We start from the raw sequence: 24,032 nt of genomic DNA on the forward strand, positions 1-24,032 counted from the left end.
TGATATAAATAGTCTACGTGAATCTTAACATGCACAGTTTGTTTCAAGTAAGGAACATGTCTCTATTATCAGATTAAAATTGTGAGACTCAATTTATTTATTCTTTATTTATTTTTCTCTTTTTTCTTTTGAGGTTCTTATCTTCATGGTTATTTCTGCGTCAGTGTCACCATGTGTGTTATCTTATCTTGGAGGCTGTCAAGCACCTCCACCAGCGCAGGAGTGTACACCCACACACCAAGATACAAGTCAAAAGACACAGAATGAATTACACCAGATGAGAAATTTAGTCTAATCTGAAGTACAAAATAAGCAATACACAGGCTACTTTAATTCAAGAGTTAGTACAGCGACAGCAGACTCTTATGATCTCAGCACACTTCTCTTTTACATAATCCTTTTAGCCCCTCATTCTTTAGGTACTGGCTTCTCATTGGACCTTTTTATAAATTTTTGTTGCCCCTGTCCAATGTTTCTCCCCCATAAGAAAATAAAAAAGAGAAGAAAGTGTTGGTCAGTGTGATGGAGCAGTGTGTGTAATCAGCCACAATCTGGTGCCTGATGGGCCTGCTGGGAACGGTGCCACTCACACCACTCCTTGGGCTGACAGTTTGGCAGTGTGGTGTGTGTGTTCTCAGATGTAGTCTTGGAAAAAAAATATTCTCCACAAATATTAGTGCTGTAATAGACTTTGCCGGCTGCTCAACAGTTGTCTTGGGGGATGTCTTAGTGCAGGTATTGGCTGTGAGAGAACTACAAGCTGTCTCCTGTTGTCTCTTGGTGCTGGATCCTTGAATACCTTATCATCTCATCTTGTTACCTTTTCACAGTATTACGAGGAAGTTATCAAGGTTTGCAAGGATATTTTGACAGCTCCAGTGGTGTTTAACAATTATACATGACTTCTCTTATTTTTTATTTTATCTTTATGCTAGACGGTCGCTGGCTATGGACAACAAAATTATGAGGGGAAAAAAAGGCTTTTTAAGCCCCATTTTCCAAAAGACTGCCAAAAATTGAAAAAAATGCAAAGAAAACACCTTGAAAAACTGACTAATAATCTCTTTGACCTTTGAAAATAATGAGGGAAAGTGTAAGCCTTGCCTGTCAATAATCTCTGTGACCTTTGAAAATATTGAGGGAAAATGTAAGCCTTGCCTGTCAGTAATCTATGTGACCTTTGAAAATAACGAGGGAAAGTGTAGGTAAGCCTTGCCTGAACCTTGCAAAGTGACGTGCTGGGACCTTACATTACCAGATCCTCACTGTAGCAAAGAGAAACCTATCCTACTTGTATAACCAGTAGAGTAAGGCTTAAACCATCTCTCCAATACTTCAGTGAGAGAAGGAAGCATTGTCTTGTGTAATCCCAGTGTGTTGGCAAAGTTATTCCATTGTGAAATTGTTCAGGATTGAGATCACCCACCAAAGTTTGACAGGTGATAAGGTAATGCTGTGCTTATCAGGAAAGAATTGAAAAGTGTAGTGGATTCCCTCGCCTAATCTTAATCTGCCTTCCACTTGAGTTGTTTGGTGGTGGTAGTGGTGGTGGTGGTGGGTCGCTGTGTGTGTGTGTGTGTGTGTGTGTGTGTGTGTGTAAGGAGGTGGTGGTGCGTCAGTGTGTGTGTGTGTGTGTTTAGTGTTTTTGTTTTTTTCTCACATTTTTTTAGTTTGTGTATTTTTTTTAGTTTTTCTGATTTTTTTCTGTTTGGATTTGTATTTACACACCTATTTTCTTTTCTGTTTTTTCTCATTACAAAAAAAAAAAAAAAAACTCACATTCTGCTCTTCATAACAAAACGATAACAACAACAACAACACAAACCTAACCACTAGAACAGTCCCCCCCTTCTTAACCCAACCTTGTGTTCTGCAGGCAACAACAACAACAACAACAACAACAACAACAACAACCCCTTAACTCAATCTTGTCTTCTGCAGGTGATAATGTTCTAGTCAATACATATACTGGGGTAGTGAAGATCTCAGACTTTGGTACCTCCAAGCGTCTGGCAGGGGTCTGTCTCAGCACAGAGACCTTCACTGGCACCCTGCAGTACATGGCCCCAGAGGTCATCGACAAGGGTGCCAGGGGATACGGAGCGCCGGTAAGTCTTGGGTACACCTCCTCTTTGTATCTCTTTATGTTTTGTTTATTTATTTATTTATTTGCTTATTTATTTATTTATTTATTTATTTATGTAGGTATTATTGTTTCCTCTTTTTTTGTTTTTGTTTCATTTTTCCTTCTTTTTTCAGGATTATCGTTTTTTGTTTACTTTTCACATTTTTTTTTTAGTTTTTAGTTGTTTAGGTTTTGTTTTTCTTTTATTTTTTATATTTTTTCAGGTTTTTGTCCCTTCTTTATATTTTCTTTAGGTTCCTCATTTCTCTGTTTTCTTTAACCATTATTTACCATTACCCTTTTTTTTTAGATTGTCTTTCTCCTACCATCATTTACTCTCCTTCGTTTTTTCAGGTTATCTTCTCTTACCATCACTAAGTATTCCTCATTTTTCACATTTCCCCTGCCACTTCATATCACTCAGTCACAGTAATAGACACAAGACACAACTACACTACCATAACACAACAGTTTCACCCTTTTTTCTATTCTTTTTATTACCATACATCTGCACCCCTCTTACAAAAAAAACAAAAAAAAAACAAGCTCTATACCTAATTTTTATCATCCGTTCTTCCACCTAGGCTGACATCTGGTCCCTGGGGTGCACAGTGGTGGAGATGGCTACTGGTAACCCTCCCTTCATTGAGCTGGGGTCCCCTGAGGCTGCTATGTTCAAGGTAAGGGTTGTTCTTCCTTTGTGTTCTTTGGAGGTGGCACTGGTGGTGGTGGTGGTGGTGAGGGTGGTTGGAGTACAGGGGGATCCTCGAGTTAAGGTGGAGTTTTGTTTGTATGCCTCATTGTTAATTGTTTTGGTATAGATCTGAAGCAGTCTAAGTAAACATCTGCAGTCTTTCACTCACTATGCTTATGCTGTAGTGCTGTAAACTCATCATAACCTAACTACTGTACCTGTAAAAAACACATAGAGGACATACAGTAAATGAAAAACAATGCAATAAACTGGTAATGAGAAATGTATAGACAAGCACTGCCAGCATCATGACCACCACCAAACACGCAGTCAGGGGCGTCATGAACCGAAGACCCCCTGTAGCACCTCACATCACCTTGCATTCTGCCGCACTGTACTGTTCTTGGCGTCACGTTCCCCACCACCGTCCCAGCTGAGGGTGCATTGTGCAGGAGTACTGTGTGATGAGGCACTCAGCAGTATTTAGTGTGTAGTTTGTATTGGCATGATGAGTGTGTTGTGTATTTGATTTCAGTTATTTTGGCAGGAATCTGTTGTCATTGTTTATTAGAAGTACACAAGGGTCACTTCTCTTGCCTTGGTAGAAATGTGGCCTTGGTGTTATGTTAGTAATCTTGGTGTTTGGTAGTGAAAAGCCCAGAGGTTCTTTTTAGTCATGTTAGTAGGTCTCCATTCTCAGTGCTAACTAGTAGAACACTGTGGGTCATTTCACTTATCCTGAGAGAAATGTGAAGGTTCATTTGAGTTAAGCTGGTGGTGGAGCAGTAATATAATCTTAGGAAGGCTTGTGCTGCAGAAATCATAAAGGAAAACAATAAAAAATGGGAAGAATGGAAAAGAACAAATATAAGGTAGAAACATAACGAATGATTTGTCACACCTGATATCAAAAGAGGCAGCCGAGTGGAGTGGTAGTGGAGGACAGGCTGTAGTGGCTGTAGAGTGATGGGAGGGTTGCTACTGCAGGTGGGGCTGTACAAGATGCACCCAGACATCCCAGAGGAGCTGAGTGAGAAGGCACGCAGCTTCATCCTGCGCTGCTTTGAGCCAGACCCCAACAAGAGGGCCACCGCTGCACAGCTCCTTGAGGACACCTTCCTGACTGAGTATGTTCAGCGCCTCTGTTCATTGTGTCAGGAAAATTAGGGGATTACTATTAGGAACTTCACTGTCGTCTTTGTTGCTCCTTGTGTAAGGTTGCCTAACTATCAGTATTATTGTCATCATCTTCATTAGTCTGTTTAACTTCTGTGAAGATGATAAGGGGACTGTTATTGCTACCATCATCATTGTCGTCATCCTCAGTAGTCTCCACTTTAGGGGAGAATACATTAAAAAGTTATCTCTAACACAAGCTAGATAAAAAAAATAGGAAATAGATTACATAATATATCAAATTCTTTTCAAACCCAAGAAATAAAAGAACAGGGAAACATAAGCTTATTTCCCCCAATGTGTGGCCATCTCATGTTTTGTTCCTCACAGTTTGTTCAGTATTTGTTGATGTAGTGTTCTGCTGAGTCATCCTTGCACCACTTTTAAGAATGAGTCAGTTGGTCCTTCCTTGCGTCACTCAGTTGGTGTCACACAGTGTTTCCCTCACCGGTGAATGTTGCCTCCCCCACAGCACGCATCAGTGTTCATTGGGTGTTCTCTTTCACCTCAGTGTTTCCCTCATCAGTGTGTATGATAGAAATGACTTCCAGTGAGCTCAGTTAATCCGTCATTCCTTCAGTTTTTTTTGGGTCAGTTTTCTCTTGTATTTTGAGTGAGGATTTTTTTTTTTGACAGTTTTCCTAATTTATTTCTCATTATTTACTTATTTATTCATTATTTGTTATTTTTTGTATTTTTATTTATCTATATTTAAGTTCTGTAGTTGCAGGCTGTGTAAAAAATTGGTGTTTATAAACTGGTGTCTGTCTTTATTATAATTGTGCATCTTGTAATATGGTAGTGCAGTGGCCAGCTGTGTGTGAAGATGCTGGTCCTAGCCAGCCTCTCTTGATCACACTGGTATAAGAACTCCATAAGATTAATAGTTTTATCCTTTGTCCCATTTTTACTTATAAATAAAAGTAAAAAAAAAAGTGTAATATGCCAATGCACTTATTTAGAAGGCCAGGTATGTGTGAAGAGACAGGTGCCAGCCAAGCTTCTCTGATCACACAGGTACAGGAACCCCATAAGATTATAAGTTTTGTCCTTTGCTCCCTTTAACAAATATAACTTTTTTACAAATTAAATTAAAAAATGTATCTCTAAAAATTTAACAATTCGTGCCACTCTGCCACGCCTCACCACAGCCTGGGCCGCAAGAAGAAAGGCGCAAGACTCACCAACCAGCAGGAGTTTTCACGCAGCATCTCAGTGCCGGCAGAGCGCACAGTGCGGCCACACGGGGAGAAGTGCCGCATTGCCAGCTCTCCCGACGATGCGTGAGTGTCTGCCGCCCCTCTTCCTCTCCCTCTCCCTCTCTCTCCTTGTGTCTTGTGGGGGACTAATTGAAAACCTGAATGCCTAAATGTGTCACTGATCTACGTAGGAATTGGATGGATGATCTTGCCGCTTTGAACGTAAAATAAAGGAAATTGTAAGAAGCCATCAGGCCTACATGTGGCAGTCCCTGTACTCTCCGTCACCCATCATTACCATCATCATCATTTTGTTTGTCATTGTTTTCTCGTATGGGGTTGAGATAGCTTAGGAATCTCCCCTTCTTTGCAGTTATAGACAGTATCTTCATCCTTGTCATATCCTTCTCACACCATCTCCAGGTCTTTGCTCTTCACACTCTATCTCTCTCTCTCTCTCTCCCGTGATGTTTATCCTTATCATGTCCTCCTCCGCACATCATCTCCAGGTTTGTCGCCATCCCACTCTGCTCCCCTTTCAGCTATCTCAACTTTTAACCTTCCTCTGTGTACATCATCACTCACTACTATTCATCATGTTCATTTGAGATTATAAAAGATAGCTCTCTCTCTCTCTCTCTCTCTCTCTCTCTCTCTCTCTCTCTCTCTCTCTCTCTCTCTCTCTCTCTCTCTCTCTCTCTCTCTCTCTCTCTCTCTCTCTCTCTCTCTCTCTCTCTCTCTCTCTCTCTCTCTCTCTCTCTCTCTCTCTCTCTCTCTCTCTCTCTCTCTCTCTCTCTCTCTCTAATGCCCAATAGCTCCATGAAACAAGAACAGAGATCAGCCATGCAGTTCTTACAAGGTCAGTAGTTGGAGTGCATCTTCCTGGTGGTGATGGTGGTGGTAGTGGTGGTGGTATGGATGCTTCATATCTATTTAATCGTGTATGTTATCATCAGTGCCTGTTTGCAAGTCCTCATGAGCATTGTGATGGCCTGAAGAACCAAGTATTATATGTCCCCCTTGCAATTGATGTTTGGTAAAGTTTCCCTTCTCTTTAGTGTTTACGTAATGCTGAATTACAAGTGTTTAAGTGTTTACGTAATGGCAAGTTTTTAGTGTAAGTTTTTCTCCCTCTAGTGTTTAGGCACATATAAGGAAGTTTTGCTCCCTCAGTGTTTACGTAATGGCAGGTGTGAAGTTTTCAAGTTTTTCACCTTTCATTCTCTACATAATGGTAGGTTTTAAGTTTTCTCAAGTTTTTTCTCCTTCAGTGTTTATGTAATGCCAAGTTTTAAGTTTTTGCTTAAGCTTTCCTCCCTCTGGTGTTTACGCAATGCCAGATTTCTTCTTATTGTTTACGTAATGCTGGGTGTTAATTGTTACCCGCCAGTGTTGGCTGTTCTTGTTTATTTGTTCAGTCCAGTGTTTTTATATGCAGGGTATTTATAAACTGGCAGCACTATGCACTCCTTAATTTGGTTCTTAAGTGTATGTAAAAATTTTAAGTCTCATATACTTATGAACTGGTTTTCTTATATAAATATGTTTTTTTATTATTTTTATTTACTTTTTTTTCACATACTAGATGAATTCACATAAAATTCCTTAATGTAATATTATTAAGATGACCAGTTTCCTTACATCCATTCTTTTCAGCCTTCTTTTTTATGACCTCCATTAATCATAATAAAAAAAGAACAAATACCTTAAGAAACTAGAGAAACTTCCCTTAAATCTCAATAATTCAATTACCCAACAAATTTACAGCTTAATATTAGCAACTTACTGATAACATTAATAAGTTAACAGCAGAAGACAATAATATCTGAACTGTAGACTACCTTAATATCTAAATAGCTTGATTAGTAGTAGACTAGTAGTGAGCAGTCAGCATTAACGGGCGGCAGTGCTTGCAGGCCACAGGGGCAGGAATAAGATAGACACAGATGCAAGAATAAGGTAGACATAGGAGTAGGGCATAAGACAGTGGAAAGGAATACACTCTAACTTAAATATTGACCAAGACTTCCCTGTGCACCTTGATTCTTTTATGGAGATTAGCAATCCCCCTCAGACTTCTCATCTATGGCAGCAGTGAGGAGGGAGTGCCTGAGGTGCTGAAGAGGCAAGGATTCAGGATTAGTTTAGGCCAGTGTTGTGAGAGGCTGCATGAAGGGTGGAGTGGCGGGGAATGGTGGTGGTGGTACTGGAGTGTGTGTTTGTATGTGTGTGTGTGTGTGGGATAGGGGGAGTGAAATGGAGTATGGAGTGTTTGTATTTGTGAAGTGTCATTGGAGGGTTAATACAAAGGAATGTATTGTAGTTAAGGGAGAGTGGTAGGAATATATATATTAAAAGATATACAAGTAGGAAGGTAAGATTGGTCAGGGTTCAATATGCCTCACTTATTGGTAGCAAGAACAGCATTATTTTATTTATCAATTTTTATTTATTTTTTTTTTCTTTTGGCTCATCATAAAAACTCATACAAATGGAAGTAATGTTTTTAGTAGGAAGAATATTTATTTTACTTATTTACTCTCATTTTTCACTCCTAGTCATAAAAAAAAACCTCATTGATATGAGCAGGTGATGTCTTGGTAGAGGGAGTAGCATTGTCTCCCATCCCTAGTGTGTCATAAAGCTGCCAAATGAATGTGAGTAAAGTTGTCCGCGTCATTGTCGGTCTGCTCATCGCCTGGCCCAGCTTCCAGCAACCCCCCAGCCACCCCCCTGCCCCCTTGCACCTTATAGGGACAGAATGACACACACACACACACACACACACACACACACACACACACACACACACACACACACACACACACACACACACACACACACACACACACACACACCACACTTGACCATGAAGGATAAAACATCAGAGGGGAAAACATAGAACATCAGTCACTGGGGAGGGAAATAAAACACCACGAAGAACATCAATCAGATGGGAAAACAGCACTTTCATTAACTTTCCCTAAAAGAAAAAGAAAAAGAAAGTAATCAGTTATAAAAAAAAAATATAAAAAAAATCAAACATTCTATTTAATATTTCCAGTGTTCAGTTTCTTCATTTTCTTGCCAAACTATTAATCAAATCCTAACAAAACCTAGCAGCTACATCATGACGACACACACACACACACGCACACACACACCAAAAAAAAAAAAAAATATGAACACCGCCTTAAGCAACCCACAACACCTTACCTTAACAGTCCGTTGCACCTGTCCCACCCTTAAGTCTGACACACCCTGAAAACAACAACCAAACCATGAGTCTAAACATGAACCACTGACCTTCTCGTAATCCCGTGCCTGCCCCTAATTGTAGCCTTGGCCTGGTAGTGACGGGGGGACTTTCTTCTTGTAGTGTAGAGCTCGGGTACGGGTATGGCTCTCGGTGCAACACAGCCGGCAGTCCTAGCATCTCCCCAGCCTCCCCCTGCTCCTACCTCTCATCTCTCTCGTACACCAGGTAAATGATTGGTGCTTTGTCTCTCTCTCTCTCTCTCTCTCTCTCTCTCTCTCTCTCTCTCTCTCTCTCTCTCTCTCTCTCTCTCTCTCTCTCTCTCTCTCTCTCTCTCTCTCTCTCTCTCTCTCTCTGATTCTTTAGATAAATTACTAGTGAGTTGTGTGTTTTTATGTTTGTTTATCCTGATGAATGGTTCTCTCTCTCTCTCTCTCTCTCTCTCTCTCTCTCTCTCTCTCTCTCTCTCTCTCTCTCTCTCTCTCTCTCTCTCTCTCTCTCTCTCTCTCTCTCTCTCTCTCTCTCTGGCAAGATTTTTAATATTTTTATTTGTTTACCTATTTATTTATTTATTTTTTTATTAAACCTCCCATGTGCAGTGTTTTTAAAAGCTTTTTGTGTTGTGGCTTAAAAGAATGACGTGGAATCCTGTTAACCGTTATGTCTTGTGACTTTTCCCCCCTGCTTCTTTTTTTTTTTTTTTGTATTTTTCCCCCCTGTTCATGTTGCTTCTTCCTTTTCATGTTGGTTTTTCCTTTTCAGTCCTCAGTCATGATAGTCTGTGCGAAGGTAACATTACTCATTCAAGTGTTCTTTTCTCAGTAATTGCTGTGTATTTGTTTATTTTTTTAGTTAGATTGGATCCCTCTCCTCCGCTTGTTGTGGGGAAGATGTGCAGTTTTCATCAACCAAGTTTTCATGCAAGTTCATGTAAATTGTAGTCATATTTTAAACCCATTATGCCTGGAAGTAAAGTGGGGTTCTATTCTTTGTTGTGTACTAAGTGAGGGGTCTTCAGTTCTTCATAGTTTGTCCTAAGTGGAGTCTTTCATTCTTTATAATTTGCTCAGTGGAGTCTGTTATTCTTTGTAGTTTGCTAAGTGGAGTCTTTCATTCTTCATAGTTTGCTAAGTGAAGTTTCATTCTTTACAGCTTACTAAGTGAACTTCCTTTGTTTATAACCAACCCTCTTGACAGGATGCATACTTATCAACCAGTCTGTATCTCTCTACTTATCTCACACATACTTACGCTTTCCGCTTCCCGCACTACAACCGTATGCAGGGAACACACATACCTTGCTATCTAAACCCTTACCGTAGACCGTACCTGTATATCTATGTGTGTACGAGTGTCCGATAACTGGCCTGTCTTCCTGGTGGCGTCACAGCTCTGTCATGACTGGCTCAGACCTCGACGACTCACTCATGACTCGTCGCTCATCCAATGGTGGCCTGCTGTCTCCTGAGGTTGATTCCCCGCGCACTGATGGGGTGAGTGAGAGTGTTGGTGAGGCTTGAGTGTGTCTGGTGCGGTGTGGTGTGGTGTGTGGGACTGACTTTGTGTAGCTTGTGTGTTTATGAAGTGTTAGAGGAAGTGGTTGTAGAGTTATGGTCGTTATTCTTGTTTAATGGTTGTTAATCTTGTTCGTTGTAGAGTTCAGTAGTTATTCTTCATTTTAGAGTTATGGTAATTAGTTATTGTTGTTGACTAGTTATGATTGTTATTTGTGTTCATTGTGGTTTGTTATGGTACTACAAACACTTGCCTTTACAGTTTTTATCACTACAAGTAAGAGTAATCTATGAATGGAGACTTAAAATTTTTCATACTCTAAAAAAACAAAATTAATGAAAAGTTCTTAAAATATTTCATACTCTCAAAAAAAAAAATTAATAAAAACTACACAAGACTATTTCACTGAAGAACAAACTACCCAAAGACTATAGATTGTGGGCTCATCTGTAGTAGTGGTCATTGGTGAGGGAAAGTGAGTGTGGTGGAGGTTTCCCATCATGGCACAGAAGTTGAATGAAAGCAACATGTGGAGTAGAGAGTGCTTTATTTCAACCTATATGAATTTGTACACACCAACACAAGCAACACCATCAGGAATACAGAAATGCATGACAGGGCAAGAGATAGATCATAAAATTTAGTCTTCAGAAGTGTGTGTGTGTGTGTGTGTGTGTGTGTGTGTGTGTTGCAGGGGTGTCAGCAGAGAGGCAGACAAGGAATGAGCTTAGGTCCGTGGGCTGTGTTGAGGGAAAAAAAGTCGAGTTAGAAGCTGTGGTGAGTGACTGTGTTTGTAAACATACTGTGGGAGGACATCTTGTGGGTCTGTGGGTTGTGGTGGGTGAGTGAGAGAGAGAGAGGGGGTGGCTTTGATGTATGCATATAGGCACCTAATCTCAGTGATACCCCAGTCACAGCTTGGCACACAGATAAAAGTTAGAAATGTGTTAGTGTGTAGCATTATTAGTGGGAGTAGTAGCAGTAGTGGGAGGACATGATGAAATGGGGAGTCAATATAGAAAGTAATGGTTTGTGTTAGCATCCTTAGTAGCAGTGTGAGCTTCTAATGATGGGACAGTGAGGTAGGCAGTGACACAACCCAGCAGTGAGTAGTTGGTGTCCTAGCAGTGAGTTATGTGTCACTGTGAGCCTCTAAAAATGACAGGACAGTGAGGTATGCAGTGACAATTCAGCAGTGAGTGATTAGTGTCCCAGCAGTGAGCAGTGTGTCTGTCTGCCCGCCCTCAGGAGCAGGACGGCTTCTACCTGCTGAAGAAGGACTCTCAGCGCAGGATGACTCTGACCAAGGTGTTGATGCACGACCAGAACAAGATCACGCAGGTCTGGTACCACCGCCTGCTGCAGGAGCTCGGCACAGACAAGCTTCTCCTCACTCAGGTATGCCAGCTCCAGGTGTCACAGGTAGCTCCTCAGTGTCAGGTATAGAGGTATTAATGGCTTGTACTGATGTGATATATGTTGTACTTTGGTCCATTTCTGTTGTTCACTCATCCCAAAGGTCTCACAGCATGTCAGTATGAGAAGGGTGTCATGATGGATGTCTGTAAGTATGTGTTAGTGAGGCCAAATGATGTGCTGACTACTAAATTATGAGTTTGTAGCACTGTCACAGCACTGTCTGTCCACAGGAACACCTCCAGAAAATCATGGTGGGGCTGCGAGAGTTCATCCCAGAGCACAAGAAGCTTCCCATCGAGCAGGCCTTTGCTTCCCTGCGGGAGGAGATCAGCTACGAGGAGGCTGTCAACCAGATCAACCTGGCTCTCGGTATCTTCCAGGATGCTGTGAGTGTGTGTGTGTGTGTGTGTGTGTGTGTGTGTGTGTGTGTGTGTGTGTGTGTGTGTGTGTGTGCACAATAGTATTTCCTTTCAGTTTTCCCAGTCCTGACTTGGACAAGTTATAGTGTAGAGATTGTGTAATGTTCACATTGTAGAGGTTGTGTAATTTGCACCTCACATGCTAGAAACTTTTCTTCACAAGCTGTCACCAGCTCACTAATCTCTGATGTGCTGTGGCAGGTGAATGAGGTGCTGAAGAGCAACAGCATCAAGCCACACTGGATGTTTGCGCTGGATGACTTGCTGCGCAGCGCTGTGCACTGTGCCATCACTGTGCTCTCCCCAGGTGGGTCGCTGCCACCCGTCACCACCTCACATTCTGTGCTGTATTCTGTAAAACTTTGCAATCATTGGTGTGGAATTGTTACATGATGCATCAAACTGGACTGTGTATTTTTTTGTATTTTCTCATACAAAATGAGAAATATTCTTACTTAGTCTGATGTGTATGTCCGCAGAGCATGAGGAGCTCCTGGGCCCGGCAGAGGCAGTGGGCGGCGTGCTGGAGCGGCCTCGGGATGCAGTGGAGGAGGGCAGCACCTCGGGAGTGTCCACCATCAACTCCACCAAGTCTGCCAAGCTGCTGCGGGACCTCCACCACTCCAAGCACTGCCACCACCTGCAGGACAACCTCCAGGCATCCCGGGTGGAGAACCTCAGGTCAGCACTCCCGTATTGACTCCCCCACCCACAGGTAGCCACAGGGACCCCAGGTAGCCACAGGTAGCTCAGCCCACCCAGGTGTTCAGGCATCTTCAGGTCCATAAATGAACACACCTGGTGGTGGCTAACTCAGGTAACCAGGCATGGGGTATGAGGTGAAGGGTATTGCAGTAACCTCAAGACTCCATGTGTTTGTGTTCTTGGTGTTACATCCTGCAAGAGAGAATGGAATTAATGATGAATGTGTGCATGATAAACACTGATTGATTGGTGTGGAATGTGGAGCATGAGTGCACTGGAGTAACCAAAGGCTACGTGCACAACACATCAGATGTTTGTGTCCACTGTGCAAAGAATACTGGGCACCATCACACCTGGTCAGCGGTGGCTAGTGTGTGGTGTGGCTTGGTGGGTGCCAGTGGTGTTGCTGTCCTCACTGTTGCCATCACCGTTGCAGGCTGCTGGAGGAGCTGTACCTCTCAGAGAAGCGCTATGGGGACCTGCTCAAGATGTTCCTCTCGGAGCGGCAAGAGCAGAGCCAGCACCTAGCGGACCAGATGGGCGTGCCCCTGCCACCCCTGGGTTTGGGGGCCACCAGCACCCCTGCCGGGAAGAGGCTTTGCCAGGAGGAGGGCAGTGCCTCACACTCCTCTGCCAGCACAGTGGACTCCACCTGCAGTGCCACCACCATGACAGCCGAGGTGAGCGTTCTTGCACACCTGTTGTCCCTCCCATTTGCAACACCTGCACTGCCCAGACAACACATTCATTCAGGCTTCATTCTTCACACTGTAGACATTGCACACAGCTACACAAGAGTGAACTGTGCAGCAGCAAAATTTCTGACTGCTTCAAAGACTCAGCCCAGCCAACCATTCATCACCAGTTCTTGCTAATATAACTAATTAATTGTGAACGATTGACAATCTCTAATAGAATCCAAGACTACTAGGGATGCTTACCATAGATGAGTGTGTTGAACTGATAAGTGTCTTTTACAAGTACACACAACTTTAATACTACACTTGCTTTCTCCCTCTCCCTCCACTGTTCAGTATGTGGGGCAGGAGGTGAAGCAAGCACTGTTGTTGTTGTTGACGACAAGTGTCTCCCTCCCTGCAGAGTGCCGCTGCCTCGCCTGCCATGCCCCCGCTGCCACCGGACACACCCATGGTGCACGTCTCCTCCCGCAACATTGACATGGAGCTCGTCCTGTGGCTGCAGAAGCTTGGCATCGACCGTGATGTCATTGACAAGGCAAGGGTTTCCCCTGTGCAGGATAGCAAGTGTGAAATGATTTTTGTAAGGAGGAGTCATGCAAGGAAGATCAAATTATTAAATGATGTTGATATATGAAGCTAACTTAACCTTTGGTGATTAGCAGATCTACAAATACTGGAAGCCACAAAGCCACCTTTCACATACTTGGAAATTACTCTTTTCAAGAATTTTTACAAAGAAATACTATAATTTATAGTCTACATTTTTATCCCCCAAAGAAGTCAGTTAAAATGTGAGGTTGGTTCCTCCATACTTCTTAATTTTAACAAGAGATGCAATAAAAGCTCACCTTTGCACCACCGTGAGGATTGCACCTCACCACACCATGCCTCATCACACCTCGCCTTACCACACTTGTGCCCCCACAGTTCCTGGCTGAGGACTACACCAAGGATGATGTCCTCTGCTGGATGAGCCGTGAGGACCTGCAGCGGATGAGGATGAGGTGAGGCAGCACACACACACACACACACACAAAACTAAAGGCTATATTTTCAAATTTTGCCATTTTATGTCATTTTAACAGGGAAAGTTGCTAAGATTTTCAAGGTTGTTTACATGCTTCTAATGATAGTTTAACAAGAATTCTCTGGGCCAGCCTGTGTGGGATTGCCAGCCAGGTATATAGATAGACAGATAGAACAGAAGTATTGACATGCATTGAGGCAAGTGGTGCTGGAGTATACATGAAAGTTACCAAAATAACACCACAAGTTTCCGTTATTTGTATCTTGCAAGAAAAATTTATCTACCACTGACCTCAGCATGACCACTAACCCTGGTGTTCCCTCAGGGGTGGCGTTGAGCTCCGCATCTGGCGCAGCATCGTGCAGCACCGCCGGGAGCTGGGGCTGCCCATCAACCCTGAGGAGTGTGGCGGCAACAGTGGCAGCAGTGGTGGCAGCGGCAGCAACAATAGAGGTGCAGCTTCCCCCTCCTCCTCCTCCTCCTCCACCAGGAAGAAGGAGCCTCCACCTCGCTCCACCAAGCTGTAGACTTGCCAGTTGTCCCTCCCTCGGGTCTTCTTGTGTCTTCTTGCCACCATATTCTGAACCAAAAAGTGTGAATATGTGAACTGTGATATCTCAGCCACACCCAACACGGTGAGGGTGGCACAGCGTGGGGCAGCGGGCGGGGCATGTAGGTATCCTGCTGGCTGCACTACCAGGCATTACTTGCTTTACTCCAGTTGCCTCAGGTCACTGGAAACTCCTTACGGAAACTCCCTATGGAGGCTCCTTACATGAACGCTCCTCGGGCTTCCCTACACGTGTGAGGCAGCAGGGACAAGTAGTGTGGTGGGTGAAGTGCTGGTGATGTGCCTGCTCCGTGGGGACGCTGCCTGCTGCTGCTTGCGGTGTGGTGTGAGCAGGGCAGCGGGGCATGAGCTGTGGTGCTGCTCAGTCCCACTCCAATGCAGCAAACGGTTTACTTTACATAGGACAATTAACTAAGCCTTATTAACTAGGACTTGCTTGCAATTACTGGTGCTGTAGATGCCTTAACCTCCTCCTGTTTGTATATGAGTTAATGCTTGTATATATTTGATAGGTCTGCTGAAGGATTTTTTGTATAGCTGCCTTAGGAACGTTATGCCTGCCGGACTGGTGGTGTAGCGTTGTGTCTGAACAGTCAGTTTTCCGATGTATTAGTAGTATTAACTGAGTACTAGACCTGGAGGGAACAAGCTATCAGAGATGTAGTTTGTAGGACTAGATTTCATAGTGTTGAATTTCAGAAGTTTAATATATTCATAGGTACTAATGTTAAAGTTTTAAAAGTATATAAAAAAAAGCAGCAGAAACTAAAAGATGCTGCAACACAAATTTTAACACAACATACTAACGCTACCTGAGACAGACACACACACGCACACATACATACATACAATTTAATCCCTTCCAGCCAGAACCTCAGCTAGCGTTTTGGATTCAGAAACAGAGAGAAGCATTTTAAACCATCCAAGAGCCACAAAAAAAAAGACAAAAAAACAAGACAATCATAAAAGGGCCACAAAAAAAAGACAAAAGATTAAAAAACAAAAAAAAACAAGACCTTCTTTGACAGAGGCCCACAAAAAAAGACAAAAGATACACGAAAACAAAAAAAAATTACTAAAATGTGTATAAGAAAGAATCCAGTGTTTGGCGCCCAAACTTACCATTTTAGTGAACATTGCTGGATAGGTTGAAGAGTTTAATGATTTACTTATGTTGACTGAAATGCTGAAATACCATAGGAGAAGTACACATCAGGCTTCTGAGGTCTTATGGCGCTGGAAAGAAGAGAGAGAGAGAAGTAGATGGGAAAGAGAGAAGAGTAGGAAAGGAGTAGAGAGAAAAATACTGTTATATTATATGGAGGACTTGAATGTGATAAACTTAGCAAGAGAGATTAGGGGAAAATGATTAGGGTAGGTAGTGGACTTTTAAAGTGATGAATGGGAAAGAGAGATTAATAAGTTAAGTTAGGTGGAGGACATGACTGTGGTAAAATATTGAGATTAACTTGGCAAGAAGAGGGACTCATAAAGGACATGGGAGAGATGAGGGGTGCAAGAGAGGAAGGATGAGCAAGGCAGCAGGGGAAGCATGCATACTTATGTTCAGCACCCACCATGACCTGCAATGTCCTGGTGTGGCTGGCTGACAGCTGGCTGGGAGTGGCTCTTGTCTCATCCAGATACAAGTGATCTGAAACTTTACATTTTACTTAGTTTACCATGAGCTATTTTATCTTAACAGGCAGGAATAACTTTTGTAAATATACTTTGTTTTTAACTCATAGTGAGACTAGCTGAATTGTACTTTTTTTTTTACTTTTACTTAGTTCTCTGTTATATACTAGAAATATAACTTGCCCAGAGGAAGAGACCTGGAGGAGGTGTGGCCAGACTGCAGGGTGGAGAGGCCTCACCTTCTGGCAGTGGAGGGCAGATACTCTTGAATTCTCAGCGCCCAGAGATGGGTAAACTCTCTGGGGTCTTGCATCTCATAGTCGTAATAAGACAAAACAGGATCACGGGGACAGCCTTCCCTGCCCCGTGGATAAAAACAATTGTTGTAGTACAAATGAAGAGGCAAAATGTTCTGATCTGGCTTTGCACAAGGTGACGTTAACACGACAGAACTCCAGCTTCTTTTTGCCACTTCTTGTGTTGAAGTAGCAGTGGTTTTCTTTGGCTCAACCTTATTTTAGCAAGAGATTATATCTGTAAATAATGTAAAGAGAAAAAAATACCTGTATATTGAAGCAAAACCCAAACTCTGGACTCCCAAGGGTGTTGAGTGGCACGGCAGTGTGCGGTCGCCCTGGGAGCTGTGGGTTGGGGCGCCGTGTGGCCGCCTCCCAAGGGCTGAAGCATCAGGGATTTGCACATCCAGTACTAGAGTTTTGCCTGAGGTTGTCAAGTGCCATGAAGAGCAGCAATGCTAAGGAAAGAGAGGCGTATTGCAATATTACTGTAGTGCTTCAAGCCACATGGGTCAACACAATGCTCAATAATCTTGCCGAACCATGCTGTGGTGACAAGATTCATCCGGGACGCATGGCTGCACCTCACTGCCGCCACTGAGGACAGCACTGCCACGTGTCACTGACTTGCTGATTCAGGAGTGACAGAATTGCACAGGGTGTGTGCTGTGCCCACACCCTAACAAGCACATGTCGTGCACACACACACACGCTTGCATTTGTGGCAACAAATGCACTCCTTACCTCTGTGACGTGGTGGTCCCGCAATGCAACGCTTCACCATAGTCTGAATTTAAGTAACTTTTAAGTGCAAATTTTAGTCAGCATTGGTATGTGTAATTTTTCAGTGCAGATACTAATATAATTTTAGTGAAAATTTGCTTGAACTTTTTGTGTGGCACAAAATTGAACTTGGCACAAGTGATGAGGTGCAGTTCCTAGCTGGTGGCGGCGGCAGCGGCAGTCTTGGCGACGCGACATTAGTGCAACTAGAGGCGGTGCCACGCGCGAGTGGCAGCGGCGCGCCTCACTGTCTGGGAAATGTGACAGACTTCAGCCCACAGACTGTCCCTGGAAGAAAATGGGATGTTGACCAAAAAGACGTCACTCTCCACATGCCTCACACACCCGCTGTGTGGCGGCGCGGCGCGGGTGTGTCTGCCGTGACGTGCTGTGTGTTTGTTCAGGGATTTTATCAGAATTGTGTGATGACATTCATGACAAAAAAAAATGGGGAAAACAGGAACTTGTGTGTGTGATGTGACGGCTTGTAATGCAGTCTGTTGAGTTGGCAATGGTCACGTGTAGAGATTTTATTTTGTGACAAAATTAACTTTTGAATGACTTTTGCAAGATCTTTAACAGTTAAGATTATGTTAGAGGACCTCATTGTTGCCGACTCAATGGAAGTAAGGAGCTTCCTGCAGAGTTTTTGATGTCTGTAGGTCTGCAAATTGGAACCTTTCAAAAAGACCTAATGTGGAATATTTGGCGGTAATGTAATGTTTGGCCGACATGGTGCCGACATAAACCTGCGTACAAAATGCTGATATTGTTCTCTTTTTAAGGTAGACTCATTAGTGGTGACAGCACAGCGGTGTACCAGTCAGGTGTCTTGCAGGAGCCCTAACCATGACTAACAAACACTCAGATCTGTGGGCACGACATGGGCTGAGAGCTGCAGGAGGAGGAGGAGGAGGAGGTGGTGCAGGGAGGGTGATGAGGGCTAGATCTGTTGTCTGCAGGAGTCTCAAGCACACAATGCTTCGGGGGCCTGGGCTGCCTCAGGGCCGGGTCTCCTCACCTTAACACGTTTCCTTTAACTAAATCTAACCGTACAATAACAATCAAAATTAACTGTATCAAAATTTGTGTCCATAATAAGCAGCGGCGTGCAAGAAGCAGTGCATGCAGTGTTGTATTTTGATGCTGGTGGAATCTCAGACTGAGGCTACAATAAACTGTTTCCTTGACACATGTTTTGCTTCTCCCCACCACAAACATCAGGAGGGAAGCTGCAACAAGCCAAGGCCTACCCATCTCTCTCTCTCTCTCTCTCTCTCTCTCTCTCTCTCTCTCTCTCTCTCTCTCTGTCCATAAATCTATCTCATTTCTCACAAAGCTCTCTATTTATTACACTAAAAACCTATTCTAGTCATGTACCACTATGCATGATTATAAGTTCCTTTCCATCGTCTTATTTATTTATTTATTCATTCATATTTTTTTTTACTTGCTACTAACCCTCAGTGCACTAGTGTAGTACATTCAGGAGGGCCCGGGCTGTAGCGGAAGTTACCGGGGCTTTCAACAGTGCCTTCATGGTGGTTCCAGGGATACTAAAGCAAAGATTATACATCTGTGGTAAAGGAACCCTCGAGAACAGAATTAATCCTATTATTGGCAAACTCTGGAACTCCCTGCCTGCTTCTGGATTTCCCTCCACCTTTGGCTTGAACTGTTTCGAGAGGAAGGTTTCAAGATACTTCAAATTTTGGATAATCCTTTTTGGTTCCATTCTTTAGGGACAAGCACCTTTATGGGCTTTTTTTTTTTTTTTTCTCGTTTGCAGTCCTTGGCCAGCTAGAGTGCCTCCTACTTGAAGAAAAAAAAAAATTGCACCTATATGAAGAGAATATGTAAAAAAGATATCAACACATAAAAAAGATAAATAACAATACCAATGATACAACACACAACACACCCTTCAGAGACAACAGACCAACACAACACAACTCCATCAATCATTACTGGCAAACACTAGCACAGAGAGATAACGAGACATTCACAGACAGACAGACAGACAGACAGACAGACGCCTTCACACTTCTCCCAATGAATCGACATCAATTATCAGAGAGCAATTAAGACTTTTTAAATAGTTAAGCCCGTCCCTCCCACTTCCTCTCCTCTTCCTCCTCCTCCATTGTGACCTCATTACTACCGACAGCTGGAGCAGTGAAGAGGAGGGGAGGATGGGGAGGAGATAGGGAGGGAAGTCCTTAGAGGCTGTAGGTGAGCATTCCATCCCCCTTCTCCCCCTTCTGTCATCTCCCCCTTCTTCTCCCAGATCCTCTCTTCATTCACCCCTTCCCTTCCCTTTCCCTTCCTTACTTCTTTCTGTCTTCTCTCGTTTCTCCCGTTCTTCCTATTTCTTCATCTTGTAATCCCTCTCCACTCCTCCCTTTCATTTTTTTTCACCCATTTTCTTTTTTCTTCATATCCTTTTATTCCCTCTCTTCCTTTCTTCTATCCCATTATCTCCCTAACTCTCTTTTCTTATCCTCTCATTCCTTCCCACTTCCCTTTCGTCTCCCTCTCCCATCCCACTTTTTAATTGTTCCCTTCCTCCCTTATTTCCCTCTCCCGTGCTTCCTTCCCATTCCCGTATCATCCCTCCCTATTTCTCTCCCATTTCCTCCCTTTCTTATCCCCATTCCTTATCTCCCTTCCCTTTCATCTCCTCTCTTCACCTTTTTCCTATTCTTCCTAATAATTTATCCCACCCTTTCTCCACTTTCTTACTCCTTCCTTCTTTCCTAAGCTTCCTGTCCACTCTTATAGCCTATCCTATCTCTTCTCTTTCCTCCCTTACTTCTTTCTCCCTCCTATTCTTCGTCCCCATTCCTTCGTCCCTCCCAATCTCTTTCCAGTTCCACCTCAGCCTGAATCCTATTACTAAACACTTTCTCTCACTTTCTTTCTCCTTATGTGATTCTAAATTAGTGTTGCCATTTGATTAATCCTTGATGTATCTATATTTCTTTGTATTTAATTGTATGTGTGTGCTTATACTGCCATAATAATGAGTATACTTGTCATTATTTTTGCTGGTGTGTGTGTGTGTGTGTGTGTGTGTGTGTGTTCAGTGGGGAGAGATGCTACTGAACTTTCTCTTCATAAATGTGTCCTCTCTCTCTCTCTCTCTCTCTCTCTCTCTCTCTCTCTCTCTCTCTCTCTCCATCATATTCTTCACCAGTCACTATATATAAAAAAAAAAAAAAAAGGAAAATATCTCGCGTGCCACACACACACACACACACACACACACACATAGGCAGCCCCGGGGGAGAGGAATGGGGAAGGGGGGGAAGAGGCGCGGCTGTTCTCCCAATTAGCACCTCCATGCTAAGTGTGTCTTTGTCGCTACCACAAGGCGCTTATCTGACCTCTCCTCCTGCTCATCATTACCCGCTTAGTGTGTGTGTGTGTGTGTGTGTGTTCTCCCCGCAATCCGCCAGCCTCACACACCCTCTCTCTCTCTCTCTCTCTCTCTCTCTCTCTCTCTCTCTCTCTCTCTCTCTCTCTGGCGGTCCCTGTACAAAGCCCACATGCTCACGCCCTTACGCTCAGAAACTCACACGCTCACGCCCTTACGCACACGCCCTCACACGCTCACGCCCACACATGCAGGGCCTTCTTGACCTTTCGTGTCACGTCATGCAGAGTGTTTGGGGCGAGGCGGTAGTGACGTGATGGCCTGATGTTTGGGTGCACTTTCTTTTTCTGGGTAGTGTGTGCGTGCGTGCGTGCGTGTGTCTGTGTGTGTGTTATGCCGTCACCGCCACCGCCACCACCGCCACTACCACCACTACTGTACTGTTTTCTCCTCCTCCTCCTCCTCCTCCTCCTTTTGTTATTTCCTAAAACTACTACTACTACTACTACAATTACCAACTCCACTACTACCATCACCATCACCACCACCACCATCACCACCAGAGCATTAACCCTGAAATTGCTGGCTTGTGATGTTGAAAGCCTCTCCTTGCGGGACAAAAGTGAGGGTTTTGAGAATGAAGTAAAGGTCAGGCTGCCCACACACTGCATCTCCTGCTTACCGCATACCGAAACCTCGTCTCTGAAACCTTTTGTTCTCTATCATTACAAAGGCTAAGGGAATAATCAACCAGATTCTCGTAATTATCCTTTTTTCTGTAGATGTATAATTCTCGTTAGGCTATCACCATGTAGAATTCTCGTTAGGCTATCACCATAAACCTAGGGACATTGGAAAGTCTCAATAATCCTCGTTAAAGTCTCACTAGAATCATGGAAAAACACCTTCTTGAACTATTATATTTAACTTCCAGTATATCCTTTTAAAAGTCGATCCCTTAACCTTGCCCTAATGTAGTATTCTTGTCTGACCTTCCCTTGGGGTTTCTGTCCCTCTATTGCTTGTATTTGAGCTCATAATCTAAAACACTTCTGCGATTGGTTAACATCTTCATCCACACACACACACACACACACACACATTTTCACAATCACCGTATCATCTCTCCCCCTCCCTCTCCCTCTCAGCTCACTCTTGATATTCCCCTTCACAATGTGAGCGGCCTGCATGGCGCTGCACTCGGCAAACCAGTCGTCTCACCAGCAGCAACAGTCCCTCATTGGAGTGTATCAGCTGGCCGGGCACCACCACCAGCGTTCCAGCGGCGCCATCACCTGTAAAAGTAAGTAAATGAATTGGCAATTAGTTTTGTGGGATTTGCACGCTTCAAAAGTCACAAGCTGCCCTTCCAGAAACAATGGCGGCATGCAGGTGTGTAGGGAGCCATCTTGGAAGAGTGTCAAGTTGGTTTTGTTGGTTTTGACAATGTTAAGTGGTGGTGGTGGTGGTGGGAGGGAAGTGGGAGGAACCGTCTTGGTTTTGGGATGGTACGTGGTGTTTAAGGGTGTTCTGTGTGTGGTATGGTTGCATTACTGTACCACCACCACCACCACCACCACCCGCCCTAACAAACAAACAGACTCACTCACCTGCCACAAACTTCAAACAATCCCAGACTCCACGAAACACAAAATATACACCCCGCCCAATCCTCATCCCAGCCCCGCCCCGCCCCGCCCTGCCCCACCTTCTCCCACCCCCGCTCCGCCCAACACACATCCCGCCCACTGGCTATAGACGTGTGGGTTAATGGGTCGCGGTGTTAGGGGTGTCACCACATAACTGAGTACCTAACCGCCGGGGTGTTGGTAGTCAGCCCCTCAACGTGACTGTCCTAACGCCTGTCTCTCTGTCCTCCTCTTCCTGTCTTCTCGTTTTTTCTTTTTTTCTTTGTCTTCCTTTCTGGTTTCTTGCTTTTATTTGTTCTTTTGTTTTCTTTTTCCTGTCTGTCTTTGTCTTCGTTCTCCGCGTCTCCATTATCTAGTGTATCTATTTTATTATTATTTATTTATTATTTATTTTCATTCTTCTCTTGCCAGCGTATATGTGTAAGAGAGAGAGAGAGAGAGAGAGAGAGAGAGAGAGAGAGAGAGAGAGAGAGAGAGAGAGAGAGAGAGAGAGAGAGAGATTGGGAGTCAGTTTTCCGGAAGCTGTGGGCAGTGGACACCCTCACGGCCACCGGCACTCCCCGGGGGGCGGCGAGGCACCACCGGGGGGCCGCCGTGACACAGGCACCGGCGAACACTGGGTAATGACCGTGCCGCCACCACCACCACCACCACCACCACCATCACCACCACCACTACTATTTATTTATTTATTTATCTATTTATTTTTTTTTATAGTTGTATGTTTCCTCCTCCCCTCCCCTCCCTATCTTGTTCTATTTCCCTTCACAGGTTCTCAAGAGGACGTGTGTGTGTGTGTGTGTGTGTGTGTGTGTGTGTGTGTGTGTGTGTGTGGGCGCGGGTCAGGTCAACCAATGGCGGGGTGTCTGGGGGCCAGTAGGGGCTGCGGGGCGGTAATTGGTCAGCCGGGGACATAAAAGCCCCAGCACGTGACGGCGGGTCAAAGGTTGTGAGGCGGCCGTGGTGGTGGTGGACCAGTCAGCCAGTCACCAGCCAGTCACAAGTCCTTCAGCCACCAGTCCTTCAGTCCGTCTTTAAGTGATGGCCGGAGTCGCGTCCCTGCACGGTGGCTCCGCACTGCCCCAGGTGAGTATATATCAGCGGGGCTTGCTCTGTGTGTGTGTGTGTGTGTGTGTGTGTGTGTGTATGTGTGTGTGTTTGTGTGTGTGTGTATATGTACAGTGCACGTGCCTCTTTTCCTGATCCGACCCACATGTGTCCTGACGCGCCTCTTCCTCCCCAGCACGGCGGCGTGTTCCCCGGGGCCTCCCAGGTGTCACAGTGGGCAGGCATGGGCGGCGGGTACGGCCTGGGCGGCTCAGCAGGCTTCCCGTCCCTTTACCCCTTGCACGACCTGGCCTTCCCGCCCACCACGCCCGCCCACCCTCATCCCATGGCGCTGGGAGCGGGTTTCTCGCCCCACCAGACCCTAGGGGCGTACGGCGGCATGCAGCAGCAGCAGCAGCACCAACAACAGCACCAA

General features: G+C 44.4%; 2 protein-coding genes and 1 long non-coding RNA gene across 9 annotated transcripts in view; 2 read left to right on the forward strand and 1 right to left on the reverse strand.

Moving 5' to 3' along the window:
- The window catches only part of LOC135091296 (mitogen-activated protein kinase kinase kinase 15-like), a 35,091-nt gene extending 16,377 nt beyond the window's left edge, over nt 1–18,714 (forward strand). For 4 of the 7 annotated variants that reach the window (XM_063988789.1, XM_063988791.1, XM_063988793.1 and 1 more), the window contains exons 15-28: nt 1,942–2,108; nt 2,710–2,805; nt 3,807–3,946; nt 5,147–5,278; nt 8,574–8,678; nt 9,841–9,943; nt 11,214–11,363; nt 11,615–11,770; nt 12,005–12,110; nt 12,283–12,484; nt 12,945–13,188; nt 13,610–13,744; nt 14,137–14,213; nt 14,562–18,714. In XM_063988789.1, the coding sequence (XP_063844859.1) occupies nt 1,942–2,108; nt 2,710–2,805; nt 3,807–3,946; nt 5,147–5,278; nt 8,574–8,678; nt 9,841–9,943; nt 11,214–11,363; nt 11,615–11,770; nt 12,005–12,110; nt 12,283–12,484; nt 12,945–13,188; nt 13,610–13,744; nt 14,137–14,213; nt 14,562–14,763 (2,015 nt within the window). In that variant the 3' untranslated portion in view covers nt 14,764–18,714. Of the gene's footprint in view, nt 1–1,941; nt 2,109–2,709; nt 2,806–3,806; nt 3,947–5,146; nt 5,279–8,573; nt 8,679–9,840; nt 9,944–11,213; nt 11,364–11,614; nt 11,771–12,004; nt 12,111–12,282; nt 12,485–12,944; nt 13,189–13,542; nt 13,745–14,136; nt 14,214–14,561 lie in introns of all 7 variants that reach the window. The other 3 variants (XR_010262463.1, XM_063988794.1, XM_063988795.1) reach the window with 3 other exon arrangements.
- On the reverse strand, nt 12,028–14,195 carry LOC135091300 (uncharacterized). The gene is made up of 5 exons (XR_010262465.1): nt 14,058–14,195; nt 13,450–13,757; nt 12,862–13,231; nt 12,259–12,700; nt 12,028–12,163 (listed from the first exon to the last, which is right to left on the reverse strand). It is a non-coding gene; the product is annotated as an uncharacterized LOC135091300 (long non-coding RNA).
- A 4,665-nt stretch (nt 18,715–23,379) lies between the features above and the next one.
- The window catches only part of LOC135091299 (Krueppel-like factor 1), a 1,900-nt gene continuing 1,247 nt past the window's right edge, over nt 23,380–24,032 (forward strand). Inside the window, exons 1-2 of the mRNA XM_063988802.1 lie at nt 23,380–23,635; nt 23,793–24,032. The exon at nt 23,793–24,032 is cut by the window's right edge and continues 1,247 nt beyond it. Coding sequence (XP_063844872.1) covers nt 23,591–23,635; nt 23,793–24,032 — 285 coding nt within the window. The 5' untranslated portion in view covers nt 23,380–23,590. The remainder of the gene's footprint in view (nt 23,636–23,792) is intronic.

The sequence above is a fragment of the Scylla paramamosain genome, chromosome 37 (assembly GCF_035594125.1).
Source record: "Scylla paramamosain isolate STU-SP2022 chromosome 37, ASM3559412v1, whole genome shotgun sequence".
NCBI classification, from domain to species: domain Eukaryota; kingdom Metazoa; phylum Arthropoda; class Malacostraca; order Decapoda; family Portunidae; genus Scylla; species Scylla paramamosain.